The following is a 19,996-nucleotide window of genomic DNA, read 5'->3' as shown; positions in this document are numbered from 1 at the left end:
CCCCTGCCCCTCTGGTTCCTCAGAACTTGGCATGGCCTGCCTACACCACCTCTCCTCCTGTCGCAAAGCCTGCCTCTACTGCTCCTCCTGGGTTAGGTCTGAGTTCTGCCCTCCTCTGTCTTGTGTGCCTTCCGGGCAGCTGGCGACCTCCAGGCCTTTCTTCTTTGTTGCTTGTGGTCTGATAGCAGCCATCACTTCCAGACTGTGCCTAGCTCAGCAAGCACACAGCAGCCCTGCAGTGCCGACCGTGCCTCCCGCCAGCCTCTGCTCACCTCTTTATCTTTCTGTTACAGCCCTGAAAAGTCCAACTGAGTTCCATGACCCGAGGAAAAAACTGGATAGTGCCAAGGTAAATTTTGCAAACTGCCTTTTCTGAAAGTGGGTGACAGGCTGTCGATATGAATGCTGAAACGCAGGCCTGAGTGTGTGCAGTGATCTCCAAATGGCCACGTCCCTGTCCTCACACCAATATGGACTCTCACTCCCATGAACCAAAGACACGTGTGAAAATGACATCTAATGTGTGAGCTTTAAGACTCCTAGTTGTCACCTTAAGAAAAAGTGTTTTTAACCATTTGGTATCAGAGGACAATTACCAAAGATAGACTGTTGAAGCTATTTTCCAATTCTTCCTTCCAGCCCCATACTCTCAGAAATAAGACTCAGATTCAAAATATATTTACAAATACCTTGGCCATATAGCTAGGCTCTCCTCTGACTAGAATCCTAACTTAAGAGGACCCATTTACTTTAGCCTACATTCTGACACGTGGCTGGTTACCTCTGCTCAGGTTACTAAGTGTCTATCTCCTTACATCTTCCTGGGTGAATCTTCCCTCAGCTGGCTCCATCCCAGAATACTCTATGTTCCCCAATGTCCTACCTTCTATTTCCTGCCTAAGCCATAGACCATAGGCTTTTTATTGACAATGCACAAGATACTTTCTCTACAATATACTAGAGGTCAAACATCCTTAAGAGGAGAAGGAAAGGTGGTCTTCTCACTGATTTATCTTTTGGTACAGTTGTTCCTAGCAAGAGTCAGTTTCTCATATGTGTGTTCAGTAGGAAGGTGAAGTCTGGAGATGAGGTTTATTTGAAGCAACATAAGAATGATGTTCATTAATCTTCTCACTTAGGCAACAGGTTGTTTCATTTTTTTGTTTCACTTAAAGCAAAAGTTGACATACTCGTTAGGTACCTTTATAATAACTAGGTTTCTATACCTGCTGTTCTCAGTGGTATAAATATGCTGTAGGAGCCATCTGTACCTCCAGAAAGCTGGGAAAGACACACTGGTGTCTTTTCTGGCCTGTCGCTTGCAGCCTTGTAGCCGGGCTGTGGATAGAGGGGAAGAGCAAGGCTGTGCAGTTCTTCCAAGTTGCTTGTGAGTGGCTGTGGTGCCTCGCCCTGCAGAATAGTGAACAACATACTTGTCAGTCATGGAAGACCATGAATGGGGAGGGAGAAGAACCTGGGCGTAGGAATCCGAGGCCTCTCATCCCTTTAGACAGCTCCTCCGTGACAGAGATGTGGCAAACCATCCCTCCCCAAGTGCCTCCCAAAGCCCGAATTTGCAGGGTTCACACTTTGCCAAACCAGAGGCCAGGGTTATATGGAGTCAGATCGGAGAGCATGTTTATAATATTTCATCTCTGACCTCGGCTGCTTCAGAGACGATTCTAAGAGGCAATGAGGTCAATTCTAGTAAAACATCTCCAGACCTAGAATGCCATTGTGTTTACAGACATTGTCTTGGGCCCAAGCTTTTCACCCCTCTGCCGTTCTTTCTCATACTAAGAGTCTTTGTTTCTTTGTGGAAACGTGGGAGAAAGGGGTACTTTCCACTTGTCGTTCAAGGAGTACAGTTTTCTCTTTGAGAGAAACTGAGACTTTTTGAAAGTTAAAACTAGTGCAATTCTCTGTGTGGTTGTTCCACAGACTGAAGACTCTCTGAGGCGCAAGGTCAGAAACAGATCGGACCGTGCCAGCCTGGTTAATATGCACATTCTCCAAGGTAAGGCTGCATAAGTCATCAAGTAGGACCTGCCTAGTGGGAGGTCATTTTTGTATTTCCGTGTCTCTGTACTGGCTAAGCCCCTTAAAAAACCTCTCCCAAGCTGGGCCGTGGAGGCACAAACCTTTAGCCCTAACATTCGGGACAGGAGCTCTGATTTTGAGACCACCCTGTTCTACAGAGTGAGTTTCAGGATAGCCAGGGTTACACAGAGAAACCCTGTCTCAAACAAACAAACAAACAAACAAACAACAACAAAAACAAAAAAGCATCTCCAAAAATAAATTAATGAAATAAAATAAAAATCTTTCTAAAACACACACACACACTGCACACAAGCATTCATGCACACACCCCAGCTTTTCATCAGGCCATTTTGAGCAGCCATCCAGCCATTCTCAAAATTGGGGCTCCAGACTCACCCGTGCCATTCCTACCTGACTCTAAGGCAGTGGTTCTCAACCTTCCTGATGCTGTGACCGTTTAATACAGTTCCTCATGCTGTGGTGTGCCCCCCACCCAGCCATAAAGTTATTTCATTGCTACTTTATAACTGTAATTTTGCTACTGTTCTGAAGCATAATGTAAATATCTAATATACAGGAGATCTAACACCCACAGGTTGAGAACCACCGCTCTAAGGCCAGGCGATTCCATAACTTCACAGAGCACACACACAGTGTCCTTTGTAGACACGAGAGGTATCATCTAGCTGTTCCTATTTTCGTTAAGGAGCGGTTTGATTCTGCCCTGTGGATGGCTTTATGTTCTAGTGTGCAGGAGATAAGGATCGCAGGAAAATCAATGCTGATCCATGCAGTCCTACCCTGGGTGCGGTCACCATGTTCAGGAAGGGGAAACAAAGCAAACACCTAGTTGTCACCATCGCCTGACACCTGAGGGAAGGAGATGCCATTCCTGCAGTAGGGACCCTCAGACCACTGGGGCCCACCTTCAGAGATTTTCAGCCTCTGCTCTGACATTTCCTGTGAAATATTTGCTCGGTGAGAAAGTGCTGCGCTGGTGATGGCTGGCTGACTGTGTGAGTGCTGAGATGAGTAAGACATGGGTTTCTACTCTTAGAGAACTTCCCAGGGTAGCAGAGGAGGTAGGCACAAGAATCAGCATTCAGAACCCAGCACGAGAGAGAAAGTGCATGGCATTCTCAAAGTGCAGGGGAGGCCATGGAAGGGAGACATCTGACTCAGAATGGCCCGGAGAAGGGAAAGCAAGGACCTTTGCATAGGAAGCAGGGAGCAAGTTCAGGAAGAAGGAAGAGCATTTAAGGTGGAGGGGCAGCATGCACCCAGCAGCATCGTGCTCGCTCCAGAACGCATATTTCCTTCCAAGACTGGATGCAGCTTTCCAGGACAAGAAAGGCCCCGAGATAGAGTGGAACTGCAAGCCTTTCCCCATTGGTCAGCATCATCTCTGATTTTGCTGGCTTACTGACTTTCTCTCCAACCGTGGAGTAAGCAAGATGCTGTAAGACAGAAAGTAGCAGATGGCGCACAACGCAGAGGAAAGGCCGTGAAGAGTTCTAAGGGCCCTCAGGCATACGTAACAACATTTTTACCTTCTTCACAGTGACATCTCTGAAGACCCTGGGAACCGGTGCTGTGTCAGCACAAAATTACAGCTATACAAATAGCAGGAGAGACTCCATTTCAAATGAGATACAGACCTCTCTGTGGTCGAGTTAGCAAATAAAAATAAATATTGCGTGTGACCAGAATGCATGAGATGCAGGCATTTGCACCCGGCTGGTGGGGTGCTGCCCGGTCGGTGTTGCTACAGGACAGTTTGGCAGAGTGTGTCAAACGCCTTGACTATGTGTCTTGAGCTTGTAAAGGTTTGTATACAGTGGTGTTTAACAGAGAGTTACTTGGAGGTGAAATATTGAAGTTGGTTAAAAAAAATTCAGCAATCGGTGATCCCCCAAGTAAATTGGGGGATCTTCTGCTGAGTGTAATATCACATAGCAACCAGACCAAGGGCTTGGAGGAATAATGATTTAATAAGAAAAAGCTTAGAGGGTGTTTAGTCAAAACAGCAGGAAAGAAAAGCAGTATTCATAGACAAAATTCTGGGAACTCAAACTAAACATGTAAATATGTGCATCCACGGTCCAGCTCTGGGAAGAAAAAGTATAGATCTAATAATAAAAACAAACAACTTGGGAAGGCAGACGCCTGGTGCGGAATTTCCAGCTCATTTTATTTTCTCACACACACCCTTGGCATGTATGATACTGGGGTGCACAGAGGTGCTACAGTCCAGCAGCCCTTCATTCTGTGAGTTGTCTCTTCCATGGAGCCTTCTAGTCTCCCAAACAGAAATTAGGAGTTAGCTCCCTGATGTAGCAAAGACACACTAGTCTCTCTCTGCCTCTCTGCCTATCTCTCTCTCTCTCTCTCTCTCTCTCTCTCTCTCTCTCTCTCCCTCTCTCTCTCTCTTCTCTCTCTCTCCCTCTCTCTCTCTCTCCCTCTCTCTCTCTTCTCTCTCTCTCTCTCTCTCTCTCTCTCTCTCTCTCTCTCTCGCCTTTTACAACAGATCTGAACATTTGCCTCTTAGTATCACAATACTGACAAAGCTAAAACCACTAGAAGGTCACACACACACACTATTACCAGGAGATCTTGTTTGCTGCACACCCAGTCTGTGCCAGTTGCTCTCAAAAGCTAGGAACCTAAGGTCAAGCAAGCCACAGGGACCCATGGACTGCTTGCTTACAAAATTGCCAAATAGCATTTTTTAAAAAAAAAAAATCCTCTCAAGGCGAGTTTCTCCAGTTTTCCTGTGCATCTTCATTTGCCTATATTTGGAAGTGTCTGCTCTCTGGTGCTAATCCCTGTGAAGTGATGATGCTCGCATTGAAAAATTATCAAAATGGTAGAGCATGGTGTGACACAGTGTTTTGTAACCAGCAGCCAGAAAACCAAACCAAACAAAATGACACCGAGTTCTAAAACGGATCCTGTCTGTTTCAACCTTGCAGCCTCCACGGCAGAAAGATCCATTCCAACTGCTCAGATGAAGCTGAAGAGAGCCCGCCTTGCAGATGACCTCAACGAGAAGATTGCTCTCCGCCCAGGGCCCTTGGAACTGGTGGAGAAGAACATTCTGCCTATGGATTCTTCCGTGAAAGAGGCTATAAAAGGTAGTTTGGGTCGGGGAAAGGGAGGCATGCCCATCCCACACTTGTGAATGCCAGAGCAGCCATAGCTCTGGCAATCTGGGAACCTCGTTCTGAGCATCCCACTGGTAGACCCATGACATGGGTTGTTCCCCAAGCATATACCCCATACCCAGAGGTCCACCATCTTCTACTTCCTGTTAAATAGGCAGAGGTGGGAGGGAAGACAGGGAAGGAGTCAGCAATGACGGCTCACACCTATGATCCCAGCGCTTGAGAGGCTGAGACAGGAGGATTGCTATGATGTCAAGCTCAATCTGGGCTCCAAGTGAGATCTACAAACCAAACTAATGAATGAGCGAACTGTGTTGAGACCTGGTACAATAGAAAGAGCCATTTGGCTGCTGTGTGGGGTGGTAGAGATGGGGATGACAAGGTCCAGGCTTTCTCAAGCAAAGCTCACATTAAGATACATGTGGGGCTGGAGAGATGGCTCAGCCGTTAAAGGCTAGGCTCACAACCAAAAATATAAGATACATGTGAAACTGACAATTCTTAGGTGACATCCCCAAGGCCAAACACTCATAGACAAAATGATACACTCACGGGTTAGTTTCTTCAAAAACATAGTTCATTCCTTAGACTGTTTGACCAACTGACCTCAGGTGAATCTGAGCAGCCTGCAAATACTTTGCTTAGAGTTCGTCTAAGCAAAGTTGGACCTGGGTAAGCAGAGGAGAGGGGAGAGGGGAGACAGATTTTCTTTTTCAGTTAGACCCATAGGTGTCCTGGGGGGAACTTATAAGATACTATTTGCCAATAGATATTTAAGTATCTCAATATGTCATCAGAAACATGTGCCAGGACATCCTACGCTAACTGTATTTATTGTGAGTTACCTTTGAGTTGGTCTACAACTTGGTCATACACATCCGTTCAAAGACAATGTGGATGCTGCCTTGGGGATGTGTAACTATGGAAATAGGGACTCCAGGAGAGTCACTGGATCCTCTTCCAGTGACCGGCTGTCCTCTTCACATGTTGCCTCCACACTGAATGTCTTTGAACGTGACCTACTGTTCTCAGGAGTGCATGCTCCTCATCACTGCTTCATCAGACAGGAAAGGGGTAGGACAACGCCATTCAGCGGCTCTCATCATTTCTAGAACATTCTATTCCATGACTATAAAATTGTCACTTATTTCTCTACTAGAGCCTAAAGATTTTTAATCTGCACTTTTGCCTCACACTGACTTTGCAGTTTCCCCTGAGATTTTGCGTTGCTAGCCGGTATCCCTTTCTTTGTTCTTCCTGGTGCCTGTGTCTCTCTGTGTATGTTGTACTTATACAGAAACAAACAAACAAACAAACAAACAACCCCACGTCTTTCATTAGTGTGGCAGACATTTTACCAGCCTGTCAGCCTGTGCATCCTGATTTTACACACAGTGCTTCCAAGTTTCTCTGTCATCTTTTTATCTTTTTCTTCATAGTTTCTAAACTTGTTTGCATTGAAAATATTTTCCAGATCAAGGATATAGACTTTTTACATCGTCGACTACACCTATAAAGTCCCTCGTTTTCACATTTGAAATCTAAGTGCCTCTGCAAAGATGTCAAGACTTAGATGAAGATGCACATGTCATTTTGCTTTGTCTAGAATTTTGTGATGGATTTTATAATTTACTCTGACATTTAGCTTCCCAAACTTCTTCACATTGGTCTTCTTTGTCTATCGTATCCTGGCTTCTTACAGAAGTATGCTAGAGATAAAACTTAGGGACAGTTTTTCACACGTTTACTTTTGCTCCTGTCAAAATTTGCTTGGGAATGCAACCCCTTTACAGCTTAATTAACAGTGAATGCATGTGTTTAAAGCATGTGGATCCTCCCAACTCAGAAACACAAAGTCCCTTTCCATTCATTCAATCCTTCTATTTCCCATAACAAAGTCATAAGTCAGGTCCTGTGACATGGGAAACATACATTTTGCATATTTACCTTTCTTAGCATCTTTAAAGATTTTCTTAATAGTCCCAATACATTTCTCAGTTCATCTTGTTTAAGTGGAAATGTCTATGTTTACACATGAAGCGTGTTTCCTGCTCCATTTGTGTGCACTGGCTGGTAGTTGAAAACCTATGTATTATACAATTCATGGCGTGCTAAAACCATGCATGCAAACTACCATTTCAATAGTTTTTGTACGTCATTTAACAATGCCAAGATGTATATAGATTTGTAGATTATATCAATTTGATAAAAAATTTGCAGATGATAAACAAAAATAAATAAAATAAAGTTTTACTACATAGATATAGCAGGGTGACTGTTTTTAAATGGGCAGGAGAAACACATACCTTATATATCAATTATGTATATGGCATATAAAACCTATATCATTCATATATGCACAATAAATAATGACGTTTGAGGCTATCGAATAGTCATGCGTCTCTTGCTTAGCAGAATCCCATTATTACTGATAGGTTGACATGTCTTCATAGGAGCCAGAGGTAGCAAACATGAGCCAGACTGGGCTGGACAACAAGACCCTGTTTGATAAAGGTTACAGCAAGTCATGCCATCTGCATTGTGTTTATTTGCATTGCCAGGGCTCGATGCACACAAGTTTTCACTCTGGTTCTCTGTTAGCTGTCCGTCTCTAGTCACCCACCCTCCTATATGACAGGTGCCTTTGGTATTCTCCTATAAGGATGATTTGAAGAAGATACCAAGCAAATTGCTTGCAAAGGGTGGGAAGTGACAGTGACCAGTGACATGCCCAGACAGTTTCTGCCTGTGACAAAGTCACATGCTATTGCTTCCTTTCTGAATTGACCCAACACTCCCGGAAGCCACCTCTCCTGATTCTGTTTTTAGAAATTGCTATGGTTTTACTTAGGTATCCACACCGATTTTGATATTGGTTGGTATGTCAAGGCATTTGTTTATTGTTCTAACAGTCCAGGAAGAGCATTCCACCAAGAGGAGTCCTCCATTTCAGACTCCTTACTCTGACTGCCCTATCATCCTCCACCATCCCCCACCATCCTCCAGGCAGGATGGCTCCTTTTCTTAAAGGACCAGATAGTAAACTATAGGCTCCACGCACCCTTGGGGGGTGTGTGACCATGGCAACAAGTAAACAAACGGGTATGGCTGTCTTCCAATAAAACTTTCTTTAGAAGCGGAGTGTGGCGCTTTGTCACCCACTCGTTCTAGCAAGTGAAATCTAAAAATGAAACCTCGCTTACACTAGGCTCGCTGTGAGACCAGTGCGTAGGCTGAGAAAGGTCCCCCTGGCTGAGCCACATCTGTTTCCACAGCAGAAACTCCACACTGTGGAAAGGGGAACAGAGCCTTTGATAAATAGCCATCCTGTCACAGCATTCGTGAATAATGCTGCTCTCTAATGTTTTTGTTCCAACATTCTGGCCAGATTTAAACGTCAAAACCACGCAGATGCTCCTAGTGGTACGGTGAGGTCACGTGCAAATAGACACATCCCAAGCTGAAAATATGCTCACAACTCCTGCAAATCCCTGCCTAGACCATCCCACCCTCACCACACTGTGGAGAGGGGCTTGTTTCACACTGTGAGGACTGTGGCTGACTACGGTTGCCACCAGCAGACCGAGAGAATTGAAGAGGGTATAGCTGGCCCAGGAAAACATGAAATTACTCAGTAAAGTTCCTCCTGAAAGCCTACAGCTTTGGCATTATCGTGAAGTCAAATTGTCATTAGTTGTGGGTGACTTATCCACATACATGTCACAAGATAATTGATAATTGCCTTTGAAGTTGTCTGAGTGACAGAAAGTGTGGTCTCATGATCGGTTTCATGACTGCTCCCAGCTCATGTCTTCAAAGCCTGCCTGGTCTCTGTCCTGAGAGTTGTTCTTCGATGACTTTCTATGGTGACGCTCATAGTTACATGTGTATTCAAATCTTTACCTTATATTGGTTGTATGATTTACCCCATGCTGGGAATTCTCCTCCTCCTCCTGCACATCCAAGTCCATGGGTCTCCAGTAGTATGTGGTGTTGGCCACTGTAGTTCTAGGTATCTCTGAACCTGGTTTCCATTTTCTCATGTTAATTAACTGTTAGTTACTACATTCAGGGTATTGTCTCTTCCTCTCTCCTAGTGAACTTCACTAGAAGTCAGTCTGGTTCTTTTCTTATAAAGAAGTTTCTGATTCTATTCTTAAGATCCATTGGCTCCATATCTTTGCTTGAATTCAGTTCGCCTCAGGTCCAGCTTGCTGAGAAGCTGTCTGAGGACAGCTGCACACATGGTTTGCTCTTTGCTTTCTAGAGCTGTTGTTCTTGTTTGCTTCTTTTTCTCTTTATTTTTTTTCCTGCTGGGAGTTGAATCCAGGGCCTCACAAATGCTAAAGCAAGTGCCCCTGGCACTGAGATGCACCCACGACCACCACAAAGCAGAGCTTTGGGATGTACCAGCTTGGCCTTGAACCCCAGCTCTGTGACCCTGGGCCACACAACTGCAGATACTGTCCCTCTCTCACAGAGCCTCATCTGCCTCATCTGTAATTCTCTCTGTTGCACTAATCACTGTGTCTTATGGTGGTTTGTTGCAGGTAGACACAAATGATTGATGGAAGGAATGAGGTAGGGGCTGGGGAGATGGCTCTGTTGGCACAGACATGAAAACCGGCACCCACATAAAAAGCCAGGTTCAGAGGCACATACCAGTGATCCTAACACTGGGGAAAGGGAGAGAAGAGGATCCCTGAGGCTCGCTAGCCAGTAGGTCTAGCCAAACCAGCAAGCTCCGGTTTCAGTGAGCAAGTCTGCCTCAAAATATAAGGAACAGGGTGATTGACGAAGAACTGATACTGATAGCCCTTCTGAACTCCTCACACAGTCCATACATGTGCACAACAGGCACGCATACACACACACACACACACACACACACACACACACACACACACACACCTCACAAACAAACAAACAAAAAACCTAGCTAGATGCTGAAGACTTACTTACCAATTATCAGGAGTCCACCAGGAACCTGCTCTGAGTCCCAGCTGAGCCCTGAAGGAAGGAAGGCGGGGCAGTAATGGAAGAAAAGTTGGTTAAATTCTAAAAGCAGTTTACAGCGTGTCTTCCAAGATCTCAGTTCTTCTCAGTCAAGGATACTGATAGAACCATTTTTTAAATTCCCTAGCTAGAGAAAACATTAAATTCCCTAGCTAGAGAAAACATAACTTTCTTGTTTATTTTTATCTATCTATCTATCTATCTATCTATCTATCTATCTATCTATCTATCTATCTATCTTAGTTTGTTGTTGTTGTTTTTAAGACAGGGTTTCTCTGCATAGCCCTGAACAGCCCTATGTAACTGTCCTGGAACTTGCCCTGTAGATCAGGCTGGCCTTGAACTCGAGATCCACCTGCCTCTGTTTCCTGAGTGCTTGGATTGCAGGTGTGCACCACCATTGTCCAGGTGAGAAAACATAATTTTTGAGGGATTAAAAAAAAGGTAATAGCACAGGAAGTTTGGTTCTGGGGAGCCAAAACTGAATGTGTGTGTGGGGTGTGTGTGTGTGTGTGTGTGTGTGTGTGTGTGTGTGTGTGTGTGTCAGAACTCCATTGGAAGGCTGACACACTTGTTTGCTGAGAGCTGATGAGTTGGGAAAAGTCTTACATTTGAGTGTATGAAAAGAGAGTGTGATATGACCAACATCGCATGCTAATTGATTGCCCTGGAATACATGGGTTTCTCTCTTGAACAAGGTTAATGATGCCACTGCTCATCAAGGCAGGGATACAAGTGGAGGAGTGGGGTAGAAAAGTGACAAATTCTTGTTTTAACTGCTGGATATGAGGGAGCCCCCCAATTACGCAAAAACAGATACTCAGTGGCACCTTCCGGTGGGTCTTAGTGCAGGCGAAAGCACAAACTCACACATCTTCAACACATACGGGGATCTAAACTGACAGACTGCATAAGATTGCGTGGAAATGGATGCATTTCTTCCTAATAGCTGCTGACTCTCTTCTGATGTGCCAGACCCCAATCTAAACTCTTGATCAGTGATCAGAAGCTGCAAGTGTGCTAAGTATCACGGTCAAGGCTGCTAAATGCGGTAGCAGTTCAGGGCATGACAAACCAATATAGAAAGAGCAGAGGGATGAGCTCAAGGCTGCTCTATGGTAGGGAATCTGTGCAGAATAGACAAGGAATAGCTGGAGAAGGTGGCTACAAATACATTTGTTTTAGTCTAAGAAAATTCCAGAAGTGGGTACTAGCACACAATAGAGTCCTTGTCCCTCCACCCCCATCCCTATGCCCCTTCTAGACTTGACCATATACTAGAAACATCACTAGGCTGCCTGGAGTCCAGCTGTCTGTACAAACAGCAGCTGGAGCCCTCCCAGCAGTAGAGATGACCCAGCCTGTTCTCTGGCCTATTACTCCTGGGGACCACATCCCCTCTGTGGCCAGGCAGGGATGAGCTTGTGTGGTGTTTTCTATCAGCCCCAGAGTCTGAGTATTTCCTCTTCTTCGTGCACGTGCCGGTCCAGTTGTGTTTATACTTTGTGGTTCTCTCTCCAGCTGTGTTTCTATGTTCCTGCCAGACTTGAGAGGCCTACTATGTCATTGTCTCCCTCCCTCCAGGATTAATCAAAACCTAAGATAGAATGATCTAGAACCTTTCTTAACACAAGAAAGGACACTTTGACAGTGAGCCTTCCCACCTGAGGTTTTCTCATCATTCCCAGGTCACTCTCTAGTAGCTGAACAACCCCAACCCTTTTCCTACCACAGACTTTTCCTTCTTATAGGATGCCAACTATTGATCCCCCTTCTGAATTGTGGGTTTCTTCTCTGAATATAGTTTTAGAGACTCTAGCTGGGCTCATTCTCATATCTCTGGAACAGCATAATGTGCAGGAAGATAAAGCTCAGACGTGAGACCACCCCTCAGAGAGCATCTGATTGCGTGTATCATCCTTTTGTGAAAAACCTCATCAGGTCAGGACATGGCTTATAACCAACACCATGTCCACGGGAATGATAACTTCTCTACATAATGCAGAATGGCCTTGTTAGGTTTACAAGTGGCCGTTATTACTCAGGTGCTCCTCAATACTGAGAGCCCTGGGTTCTTCTCACGTGTTAATAGTTTCTAATTACATGATCATTAAATAGTTTCTTCACAGGATGCCAGCATCCCTTAGCTCCAGAGGAAGCTGGGTTTTGTCCAGATGCTTGACTCCTGGCTTGAGTCAAACCAAACCCAGCTGGAGTCCTCAAAAAGTAGGAGGACCCTGGACTCCAGCTACAATTGCAAGGTTTCTAACCTTGTCTTTGGACTGGACCAGGTTTTCCATCTAAGTCAGCACTTCAGTTTCCATTCACCCAGTGTTTTAGAATATGTAGCTCTGTTGTCAAAGATAAATTCATTTTATCACCATAACCTTTAAATATAGAAACCAATGTGTGACCTGCCAGGGCCATCCATTTCCAGCTGTCATGTTTCTGAAGGCCTCTTTATTCAACATGTCTTTGTCTGTGACCCTCAGACTTAATTCAAAATCAGCCTCTCTAACTCACTCAGAACCTAGTCCATGCTCAGAGACCAAGGAGTTTTGACACTGATCATGCATTTTTAAAGCCAGATATACAATAACAATGGCCCTATGCCAGATGGTAGGGTTGTTTGCCTTGGCATGCCCTACTTTCTCACGGACAAAATTCTACCATTCCACAATGAGAAATCACTTCCAAAGTACAAATGATCCTTAGGGGAAAGAAATACACCCTGGCATGTATGTCAAATGCTTTTCTGAGGAAAAACTCTGGGAAAAGTAGGGTAGGGTTTTAAAATTGGGGAGCTGGCAGATTGGGAAGGGTAGGGTGGGTCCTAAGGGAAGAAAGTGGCCCTTTGATTCTGCATGGATGATGCCGGGTGACCTGAACACCATCAGTTTCGCAGAATCCATCTTGGCACTCCTGAGAGGAGGAGGGCCGTTAGTTGGGGATATCTTGCAAGATCCCTGAGGGGTAGCAGGAGGTATTGACAGGTGACACACAGGGATATTGGGTGCTGTCCCATGAAGGGGACAAGGGGAGTATGTCATGTTCACACTGTTCTTTGTTCCTAGAACTGACATGTGACACATACACATAGAAGTTAGCACTTCTCCTGAGTTATGAGACGTCTAGTCAAGAGACGCAAGGGGAGTTTCTGAGGTGTCATGGATCTGAGAAAATGGAACTCATCTCTCAGGGTACCAATTCACATCCACTTTATAACAAAGACATCTGATGTCCTTTGAGTACAGTTAAGCTTCAGCTAGAGGATCCACCAGGCCATAGACTATATATTATAGTGTGTGTTGTTAGAGACTATATATAGTGTGTTGTTGGGTCTCATCAAGTCTCCTTGACAATGGGCAGGATTAAAAACAACATATACGTCTGTGTGAATGACCTGTGGCATTTTCCCCTGGGAAACACTTTGCTTCTTTCTCATTCTGGAGGATGTTAGGGATGGTCAGTTTGTCCTCAAATAAAAACAGCTCCACCACTCCCCCCACCCTTCAGGATGCTAACTCCTCCATGGTAGAAAATCAGGAGGTGCACTCTCCCATTGTGCCCCACCCTGCCTTCACAGCCCTGGGTGCAGGTTCTAGGGAGAGAGTAACCAGGCCTCCAATTATCTCATTTAATCTTGGAATGTTAAACGTGCGTCCACAGGAAAGTACAGCTGACTCATTCATCTAATCGCTTCCAGGGAATGGGGGAGTCGAGGTCCCAAGGGGCTGGTGCCAAGAGCCAGTCCTGTGGGCATAGCCGGAGGATGATGTCAGGGCTTCTCAGAGCAGGTCCTTGTCATCACACTGCCTGATGTGTCTGGAGGGACAATAGCCAGCACTCTGCTCTCCAGCAGTTCTCAGCCAGCCTCTTGTCGTGGGAGATTGGAGCAGAGGCCCAGGGTCATAATGCAGTGCAATCAATGTGAATGTTCCACAAGGACACAGATAAGGTGACCAAAAGGTGACCTGTGTCCCTATCTGCAGCAGTGTGGCTTGACCCAACAAAGAGGGCAGTCTGTCCAGGACAGAGTTTCTTCTTACCCTAGGAAAGCTGAGTCTGTATTTTCCCAGAATGATTCTCTGTGGACAAATGAGTTTTCCTTGCCATGGAGTTTCACTGACGTTTAAGAGGCTGACCATAGAATAAACTGCTTCCTGGGTGGTCTTTTTGTTTTTTACAATGGTAAACTTGAGAATGGCAGATGCTCCTAACAAAAACAGTATCAGTTACCATAACAGCTAGACATGATTGAACAGTTCACGTCAGGCTGGGACTCAGTGCTTTGGGGATATTATTTTCTAAAACCTAGAGAGGTAGGTCTATTCATTATTCCCATTTTACAGATAGGGAAACTGAGCCCCAGTAAGTTGCCAATATTCAAATTCCTTCTGAGGTGACAGAACCAAGAAAAGGAAAGTGCCCAAGTGTTTCCAACTCTAGAACCCACAAGGGCCTCAAGCATCTTGTGAAAGTAAGACAGTGGTAGCAGCAGCAGCAGCAGCTCTGAGGGATTCTTCAATAAGCCTGAACTGAACAGCTGTGTAGCTATGTGGAGGCTCCCTGGGCAGAAGAAGAGTCTCTTCTGCCCAGAGAGTGGCAAACCTAAATCACTTGCAAACCTGATGGTGATGGAACTGGGGTGGCCCATATGAAGGCACAGCCATTGGTGGTCCTCAAATGAACCTGTTGGCAGAACCTGAGCTGGCTACATCATGTTTTCTGGGTATCAGACATCACGTTTGGGGCTGTGGCACTCACCCTGCTTCTTTTTGTGGATGTGAACAACTTCTATGTGTTCTGTTGCGTGTGCTTGTGGCTTCCTCGTTTTACTGGCTTAAGCAGGGAAACTCTAACTGATTTGGTAGAAGGTTTGATGGTGTAGTCTCCTAGGCTATAACTCTGTAGGATGTGGCTCCTAGAATAGTTCTCTCCCTTAGCTAATAGAGTTTCTTCTTTGCCTCCCTACACCAATTCTGTTCATCGGTCCCTCTTGCGTCTCTTCCTCCCTCTGCCACCATCCAAGCCCCTGCACCCTCCCGTTGTCCTGTCCATAGCTGACAGTCATTTTAGGGTCTACCCAAGCCCCCTCCTCTCCAAGAGTTCTTAGACAACTTTGCATCAGCAGCTCCTCTGTCTAACTGCCATGGACACTCTCCAGGCCACATCTCTGTGACAGATTCTCTGATTGTCCCAGGGAGATACAGACAACCTCTCTCTCTCTCCTGACTTTCAGCCTCTTTACCATATCTTATCTGATCACCTCTACTCCTCTTGAAGTGTGAAGGGTGCAAGTGGATGAAACAGTTGAGAACCCACTCCCTTCAGACTCTGTGGGAAAAATAGAACTGATTACAGAAAGTCATTCCTCCATATCCACAGAGGCTTAATGCTGGGACCCCCCACAGATGACAAGTTCAGGCTACTCCAGTCTGTCCTGCAAAATCAAATACTATTTGTACATAATCCATGCTCATTCTCCCTTTCTGTCAGTCACCTATCTACTAACTCCATGCTTAATCCCACACAAACACTGTGTAACACTATACGTACCGCAATTGTCAGTCCTAGTCAATGCCAAGAATGTGAAACCGATAGACAGCAAGCTAATACCATCTACCCCCTTATTCCAGGCTCTTTACTTCTAGACGTCTTTTTTAAAATCATTCTAGTGGCTTGGCTTCAGGTTGCCCCTTGCCAGTGGACAGTGCATCAGCTCATGGGGGACGTCTCCAGTTTATGTGGACAGAGGCATATCCTTTGTTGCTCTGGTGCGCTCTCTGCCCTCCAACTGAGGCAGGCTGATCATGGCTCCACCCAAGGGCTGTATGGCTAACAGGGAGGATGACTGGTTTAACCACCCTCTTCTGTAAAGTGACTCTGAGAGTCCAAAGGCTGGGAATCCATCCCCAGTTCAGTCACTAAACAGTTTCCGAAAACAGAACTTTCCATGTCCTCATCAGCCAAACAGATTTCAGAAGATGCCTGGCTCTCCAGGTCTGTCTGAGGACTAACAAATCTGTTTTATGCTAGCTGGCTCTGTTACAGAAATCTGCATCCTCCTCTCTTTCTCTCTCATGCTCCCTTTGTCCTCCTCTTCCTTCTCGTTTGCTTCCTCCTCCTCCTCCCCCTTCTCCTCCTCTCCTATCCCTTCCTTTACACATAATTGCATCACGTTGGAATAAAAAAAAGCATTATACTTCTTTCTCCTTGCTTGTTAGAATGTGGGACAATTTCACAATTCAGTTCATTTCTCCCTAATTTTTGCACGTTTGGGATGCCATATTCTTACAGACACATCTCTGTCACATGACGCATCAGACCACATGAAGAAGACCCAATCCCCTCATAGTGAAAGAAATGGGGAGAGCCTGAGACAATAAAGGTCTCAGAGTGTTCTGGTGGGCAGAGAATATGGTGCTCCTGGGGCTGGTAGGATCGCATGCAGCGTCAGCTCAGGGTGTGAGCTGGGCAAATCTCAAAGGCTCGCTATGATCTCCCAGGTGGGCAGCAGCAGACACTCACCCCACCTCCTCTTGTCTATCTGGTCCTCAGTGGCACACGCAAAGATTTTAACAGGGATAAAAACTTTAAATGTATATATAAATTGTAACTTAAACTCCGATGATGTTTCCAAATGGGTTGGATAGACAATGTATTCCTATGTTCTCAGAAGCAACTAGAAGGAGCTTCTTTAGGAGGACTCAGGTGTTGGTTCCCCTGAGAAGGGACAACGTACGGAGTCAATCTTGATGCAGGAAGAACGACCCACACAGACCGCAGAGCTTACACTGTTCTGAGAACAGTATATGGACTAACTCTGAATTCCTGGAGGAGTGGGGTGGGTGTTTGGGAGAAGAGTCTTTTTTTTTTTTTTTTTGGTTCTTTTTTTCGGAGCTGGGGACCGAACCCAGGGCCTTGCGCTTCCTAGGTAAGCGCTCTACGGGAGAAGAGTCTTAAAGGGAGAGAAGAGAGACTCTGGGTTCCAGTCAAGAGGTTGGCACATATCCAGCCAGTCTTTCTAACTAGAGGAGAACAGTTTCCGGACACAAGTATGAAAAATACTAACATTTATTTATTTGGGCTTTTAGGTCAATAAATGAGTTCTATTATTCTCTGCAGTTTTTTAATCTTTCACATTTTTATTTTTTCACTAATTGTATTCAAATGTGTGTATAGACATATAACCTGTTCAGTCTGTGTTAGTCTGTATTTGTTTTTCTGGGGACAATCATTTGACACCAAACTTTTTTTGTTGTTGTTCTAAAATGTGTAAGGATGGGTTGGGATTACTGTTAAATGATAAGACAATTTCTCAGCACAAAGACCCTACCTATGTCTATTTACACACACACACACACACACACACACACACAAAATACCCACCTCAAAGTATAAGTATTAATTGTTCCCATTAATACAATGGAATACTATACAATTGTTTTTTTAAATGAGGATATTCGTGTGTGTGTGTGTGTGTGTGTGTGTGTGTGTGTGTGTGTGTGTGAAGTAAAATTTCATTTTCAGTGCTGGGAATTGGACCCATGGCTTTACTGTGAAGTAGAATTTGCACATTAGGTATTTTTAGTGCTACATGAATTTCTAGCACAAACTTCCTCTTTGATAGTTATAACAACAATATTGACTTCTACACATGACCCAGAGAGCAGATGTCCCGGCCTCTAAGCTCCTCCCGGTTAATGGGCTTCCCACTGGGCTAGTCACTGGAGTTTCCACTTGCCGTGTCCTTGCCTGGCCTCTTTCCTGATTTGACACTCGGATGTCCACATGAGAGTCTGTGACACATGCCAGCAGTGGTGGCGATGACAAGCCCCAAACCACATTTGTTCCATTTCTCCCAGCTCCTCACAGCCTTAGCCGTTGCGGCGGTGAGAGCTCCTGTCTCTTATCTACACTGAGTGAGAGTCAAAAGTTCTTGTGAGTGTGATTGCAGAACGGGGGCTGGAAAGGCTCCTGCTAACGCTGAAATTCCTTTGAAAGAGCTGTGCTTAGAATGGGGTCAGGAGAGCTCCATGGCTTTGGCACATTGGGTCCTGTTTGGGACAGTAAACTGGACAGGGAATGGGTGGTGTAAAAATGTGAGAAACAGATCAGGATAATGTTATAGCTCCATCTGGTCGGACAGCCTCCATTTGTAGCACAATTGTCTCTGTTGCTCTAGAAGACCACCCAGGGCACAGAGGAAGCCTCTGGGGACAGAGGAAGCCTCCGGGAGATGGTGGGAGCTGCCGAAGAACTTTCAAAGACACAAGATATTAGACATGAAGACATAGTCCATGTACTGAGAAAATAAGAGTCAGGTTGAAGTTTCTGAGATACATATTTTTTTTTTGGCTTTTCTAATTAGTGATGCTTTAGTTGAGTGGCGCTTGGATGTGAACTCTGGTGACGTTAGCTAAATCTGACATCTAGGAATTTAAACTTAGTAGCTGGCCTCCCTTCTCCTTATTAGCAAAGTCTACTAAACATTTTGTGCGTGTGTGTGCCCAGCTTTATCTTTGAAGATGAAGCAACTGGCAAGCTGTCATTTTGATTCTCTCTCTCAGGCTGGAAAGCCCAAAGGAGAGAGGCAGTCGCTCTGAATTATCTTCCAGTGGCCTCACAGCACGTCCATTCCTTTTTGCTTTTCCTGATTTATTTTCAAAAGGACATAGGTTCCATAAGCTGAGAAATGACTCAGCCTGGAAGTAAAGTTCAGCGCACGATGATAAGCTTTGAAGTCCTCGTGTAGAAAAGCTAATCGCTTAAAAATATATTCTCACTCTTCTCTGGACCTGCGCTACACTGGGAGAGCAAAATGTGTGCTCCAGCATAGGGTCAATACTTAGCAGTGTTTCTGAACAGTTCTGTGATGATCCAGGTCACCAATTCCGTCTTGGTTTTCTCTCGCTCAGGTACTGAGGTGAGCCTCTCCAAAGCAGCAGATGCATTTGCCTTTGAAGATGACAGCAGCAGGGATGGGCTTTCCCCAGATCAGGCTCGGAGCGAGGATCCCCAGGGCTCTGGAGGATCAACCCCAGACATCAAATCCACTGAGGCTCCTCTGGCTGGCCCTCTGGACACAATCCAGGTAAAACAGACTAGCCTGCCGCACAGTCTTAGATTTCATATCGTCACTACTGTAGCTGGTGTTGCTTACAGCCCCTTACTCTGTCTGCTGCTGGTTTTATCATGAGACAGGGTCTCATGATATAGGATAGCCTGGACTCAAGCTCAGGATACCCCTGGCTCAGGCTGAGTGATGGGATTATAGTGTATGCCACCACAAACAGCTTACCTGATGATGTATTCTCTTAATGTCTCTTCTTAACCTATTCAGTGCAGGCAATTGTGGATCTTAGAAGCACTGAAAACCCCCACAATGTTAGCTTTTAGAGTTACCTTGTGAGCAAGTAGCTATTCTTCTGTTTCAGGCATAAGGTAAATTGACTCAGTGAGATCCACAATTAGCCAACACTCTCCTGGCAGGACAGATCTCAAACTCGTCAGAGGGCCTGGGTGGGGGATGAGGACAGGAGGAGGTGTTCTCAGTAAAGCAGGAGGCACCAGTTGCTTCTACCCTCAACAGATGTCTGCCATGTCAGCCTGAAGCTAGCACATAGCCCCAACTCCAGCTCAGTCCTCACTCCTTCTAGACAAATCCACAAGTGCGTGAAAGGGAGGAATTGATACCTAAACTATGAAGCACACTTACAAAGAATAATGAAGGGTTTAATAAACTACATCTCCTGTCCTGATGCTCACAC

General features: G+C 45.3%; 1 protein-coding gene across 3 annotated transcripts in view; it reads left to right on the top strand.

Annotated features, from left to right (window-relative positions):
* Myocd (myocardin) overlaps positions 1–19,996 on the top strand; it is a 94,464-nt gene that overhangs the window by 45,081 nt on the left and 29,387 nt on the right. For all 3 annotated transcript variants that reach the window (NM_182667.3, NM_001414232.1, XM_006246583.5), the window contains 4 exon segments: positions 294–349; positions 1,942–2,017; positions 5,016–5,177; positions 19,145–19,320. In NM_182667.3, coding sequence (NP_872608.1) covers positions 294–349; positions 1,942–2,017; positions 5,016–5,177; positions 19,145–19,320 — 470 coding nt within the window.

The sequence above is a fragment of the Rattus norvegicus genome, chromosome 10, assembly GCF_036323735.1.
Source record: "Rattus norvegicus strain BN/NHsdMcwi chromosome 10, GRCr8, whole genome shotgun sequence".
Taxonomy (NCBI): Eukaryota; Metazoa; Chordata; class Mammalia; order Rodentia; family Muridae; genus Rattus; species Rattus norvegicus.
The sequence above is the reverse complement of the archived record's forward strand: the minus strand, read 5'-3'. Positions and strand labels throughout refer to the sequence as shown.